Here is a 4,608-nt window from a genome sequence, read left to right as displayed (position 1 = left end):
ATCATCTGACTCAAGTCCCTTATGTAGAGATGAAGCCCTCAAGATGGAGAAAGCTTCCACAACTCCTTAACGTCCTCCTGCCGGGTGGGGGCAGAGCCAAAAGTAGAACCCAAACATAGACCCACAACTAGATGAACACCATTGCCTCTAAATTGTTCTATCTCACTACTTTTGAACCACCTTTCCCTTAAAATAGTGTGCACTCGCTAACACTTCCAAGCTGAATAATCCAGCACCTTTGCTACTACAGTTTTGCTTTTCAAAGATAATAGTGGGATCTCTTTTTAAGTAGAAAATTCTGGGATGAAGGGATCCTGGGCATGAAATTCTGCCCGGGAGCCTGCCTGGAGGAGGTGTCCATGCTCATGTTCGGTCTTCATCTTGCACTGGCACTCCTCCACCAGCATCACCACCTTGACCACGGGGGCAAGGCTGGTGCAGTTTAGCTGCAAGTGCATCGTGGTGAACTTGGCAGGCGAGCAGTGGGAGCAGAATGTGTGGGGGTGTTGTGAAGCTCCAGGTAAATGAATGGACCCACATTTTCCAAAGCAAAGGTTGTTCTGTACAACAACTTTCTCACAGTCTTCGTGGGTGATTGTCTACAAGGCAAAAATATCTCCATTCAGTCATCTTGAGTCATTTCATTAACACACGTGATGCAGAAGCAAAAGACTCTAAGTCTGAAGATAATTCAGACTAAAATGTCAAAAACTTTCCAGTTTGGCATATATTACAATATCCGAGCCATGGTTAATCTCCTAGGGCATAAAGCCACCTCAACTAAAATTTCTTTTATTGGACAGATTACTAAGTGAGCCTTTAGGAAATCCCCAAGTTAATGAGAAAATGCTTTACATCTTACATCCAAACTTGAAGAAATTTTGTCTAATTAAATGTTACCAGTTGAAAAATTCTAATGACTAACTTCCTACACAAATAATGTGCCTTATCTTTTTACGCCCCACAGTGCATTACGCATAATAGATTCTCCACCCGTGTTTGTTCAACTGCTCATAGAGTAGATCAGAACATCAAGATGAATTCTATTCTATTTTGCAGGGCCTATAGTACGTTCAAATCTAAGGAGTTGCATGGGACAAAGTGATACGTCTGCAAATCACCATACATTACATCACCTTTGCCCCGCCCATCCCCCTTCACCTAGCTTTATATGCCCTTCAAGACATATGAGTCAAACGCCTTAATTTTAATTTAATTAGCAATAGAATTAAAAATAAGAGTTTCAAAGGAAATTCAATTGCATGATTTCTTGGGAGCAATTTTCTAATTGCACATGGCCAACAAAGCAGTCATTATTATTTGATAATGGACTTATTGCTACATATCCGTGCCTTTTCAGGCAGAATACTTAACTGCCTTACACAGTCAATTACCTTATAATACTGCCTGTTTAATTGGGTAGCATTATTGGACTGTAAAATTTTACTCGCCCCTGCATTGCTTTGGGTTCAGCATCTTCGTGTTTAAGGACCTGATGCAGTGTCTCAGTTTAATTTATCATTTGGAGCGCAGGGCTTGCCAGGACTGGCTGGAGGAAGCGGCTAGTAGAAAACGTCCCTTTGTCTTAATAGTGCAGAATCGATCACAATAACCATAAGTCAGCCAATGCGACAGGAAGTAGGAGGTGTTTCTGAGGGGAGAAAATGTGATCTCACACTGATATTATTTCTTGAAAGCTTATGAGAAAGTAAGTTAAATTAAATCATTTTTGCCACCATAACCATAGAAACAATGTCACGACTTCCATCTGACAGCCTATGAAATAGTTGGGTGGGAAATGCAGGGGATTAAGACTGAGATACTTGTGTACGTGAGTGTTTGGCTAGGAGTCAGTGTTTCCCACCTTATCTACAGGTAGGGTCAACTTGCTCATCCACATCCCAATAGAGCATAGAGGTACAGCTAGAGAGAAGTTCTGGTTGGCACACCCAAGTTCCCACTTCTCCTAACTTATCTTTCCAGATAGAACACCTCCAGCATATAAGTAAGTTAAAGCCCCTAAGACAAATGTCTGTGCCATCAATAGGAATGATTACTCATCTGAACAGTAGCGTCACCGTTCTCACAGCATTTCCGGAATACCAAGAGACAATGGAGAGTTAGAAGGAAATTTGGAGAGTGTAATGATAGTTCACCACATGTTATGACAAATACCCAAGGATCCAATCAGGAAGTTAGGTAAGAATCAGGCTCCCAGCAGCCTCCTCCCCAACTCTCCACCTGCCCCAGCTGTCCTCCCCTTTCTTGCCAACTCTGATCCCCTCCCCCATCCAGAGCCGATACCTGGCCAAAGGGCACTGTTCTACAGGTCTCCTGATGTACTTCATGGCTTTTGATGGGCAGGATGATCCCCTGAGAGGCTGGGCTCATTCTGAACATGAAGTGGTGCCAGAATTTCTTGGCCTCTTCCTGAAGAGGAGATTTCTCCATCTGCGTCCCATCTCTGGGCTGGGTGACGGCGTGGGTCCCAGGTGGGACGCTCTCAGGGACCAAGTCCTGGGGTGGATGCAGGTCTCTCTCGGGCTTCTTCCAGAACCTGCCAAACTTGGATAGCATCTTCCCTCTCTGCCTCTGGCCTTCTCCTACCCCTATGAGGTGGGGCACTGCGACAAAAAGGTCTGGCTTCTCCTCGGCATCCTCGTGGTTGTCAAGGGGGAGCTCTCTGCGATCCCTTTCTGGGAGCACAGGGGAGACAGAACTAGGACTTGGGCGGCTATCTCGCTGTGCAGCCCTCCCTAGAGGCAGGAGCACCAGCAGCTGAAGTAAGAGAAGACACATGCTGTCGGGGGCCCAAGCTTCTTGTGCTTTCACAGATGGTGAGGCCTAAAGGAGAGAAAGGCTCGCTCTCTGCGGGAATGCAAACAAGGAGATCCTATATATAGATACCTGCCTTGTGGGACGGAAAGGCAGGTGGTCAGTAGCCAGGCACAGTAAACACATTTATTGTTTGCTTGAATTATGTAGTGCTAATGGTGTCATGCCTTCACTTGAGTTTTGTGTATTTAAGAAGGCACCAGTGAAAGCCTGAGACCCAGGGGGTAATTAGCTGGCACTTTATCTATCGTCTGAGATTTACAGAGCCTTCTCTGAGAAAACAACACATTCTTTTCCCGGATTTCCCATCACTGTTATTAGAAGAAGGACCAGAGTCAACAAACATTTGTGGTGCATCTGCTTTGTATTAGGATCAGAAAGACGAGACATGTTTTTATGATGGAAGTATATCAGATAAAAATTAAAGGCATGCATTTAGCAAATGCCCAAGTCTTCAGGCTTTACACACACACACACACACACACACACACACACACACACACAGAGTCAGCCAAATAAGTATATCAAAATTATAAGGAAGGAAAAGGAAGAAACAGGAGAATTTTAACTTTGTTGAGTGGAGGACTCTCCCTCTCACTTACAGATAGCTGGGGTGGTTGATTTTTTTTTTTTTTTTTTTTTTTTTTTTTGCTGGCAGGATACAGGGAAGACATTCTCCCTTTTCACGCAAGGAAACTCCCAGCTCCCAAATTAACCCCCTCACTTGAAGAATCAAACACTTGATGCTAAATTTCACAACTAGCCAGCCATCAGATAAACCCTTTCAATTGTTGACAAATTTCTCAACAGGATCCTCCCTAATGGATTGCTCAGCAGCCTTCAGGGCAGATGGGGGGAAATGTCTCCTTCAAGCCACCCTATTGATTTTGTTCTCTTTCTCTAAACAAAGAGCCAGACTTGAAAACGTGGATTCTAAGAACCAGGTTTGATAGCTCAGGGCCTAAAACTGGCTGGTCAGTTCTTTACCTGACAGAATCCACATCATCTTCCTTATTCCACGGTAATTGATGACCAGGTTAATTAAAGAGGGAGACAAGCACCCATCTTCAGGAACGGAAGGAAAATTTGTTAGCTGACAGGACTCTCATTCAAAAAGGTTATAAATCACCCAAGGGCATGTGAAAGAAACAGATCCACATAAGCGGATATCAGAATTGAATTGAGTTGTCCCCCCACACCATTTGAATAGTATTTCCACTGGAATTAATCCCATACTGGTTTATATTTCTTCCCTTTTAATTTAATTACCATATTCTTTGCTTTTAGTAGCACATAATCCTGGAACATTGTCCCCATTTTCGTACTGATTAAGCTTTCTTTCCAAGAATTGACCCACTGGAATCTTTTTTCCAGACATTTGTGTTCCTTTTAATAGTCATGCCTGATTGCTGCGACATAAAGCCTGAAGTGAGTTCCTTTATTTACAATAATGAGCTATTTTTAAATGGACCGTCGTTTTCCAGAATTCTCTCAGAAGAGACATCTTTTGCCTCTACTAAATACCCACAGGACCCGGGCTAGTATGAATTAAGATACTCTTGATCTATATTAAATGAGCATTAGTATTTGCCATTTCTTTTAACGTAGTTTCTTAAGTTGCCTTCTATTTGAATTTCTTGATTCCCCTCAACTATCCAATGACAAAGCCTTTCCAGAGCTGGCCACTCTGCCCTGATTATAAATATAATCTGGACACCAGCTATGTTTCCCCACTTCTGGGATCGAGCCTGGAGGCAGGTTCCCTGCTCAGGG

The 4,608-nt window shown here is 43.4% G+C and overlaps 1 protein-coding gene across 1 annotated transcript; it reads right to left on the bottom strand.

The window, feature by feature from the left end:
- Positions 1–284: 284 nt before the first annotated feature.
- CER1 (cerberus 1, DAN family BMP antagonist) lies at positions 285–2,799 on the bottom strand. Its single transcript, XM_032880588.1, has 2 exons — positions 2,305–2,799; positions 285–599 (listed from the first exon to the last, which is right to left on the bottom strand). The coding sequence occupies exons 1-2, from the start codon at positions 2,797–2,799 to the stop codon at positions 285–287; spliced, it is 810 nt and encodes a 269-aa protein (XP_032736479.1).
- Between the last annotated feature and the right edge of the window lie 1,809 nt (positions 2,800–4,608).

This window comes from Lontra canadensis, unplaced genomic scaffold (genome assembly GCF_010015895.1).
Source record: "Lontra canadensis isolate GAN:19392208 unplaced genomic scaffold, GSC_riverotter_1.0 scaffold70, whole genome shotgun sequence".
NCBI lineage: Eukaryota > Metazoa > Chordata > Mammalia > Carnivora > Mustelidae > Lontra > Lontra canadensis.
This window is presented reverse-complemented; position numbering and strand designations above follow the sequence as displayed.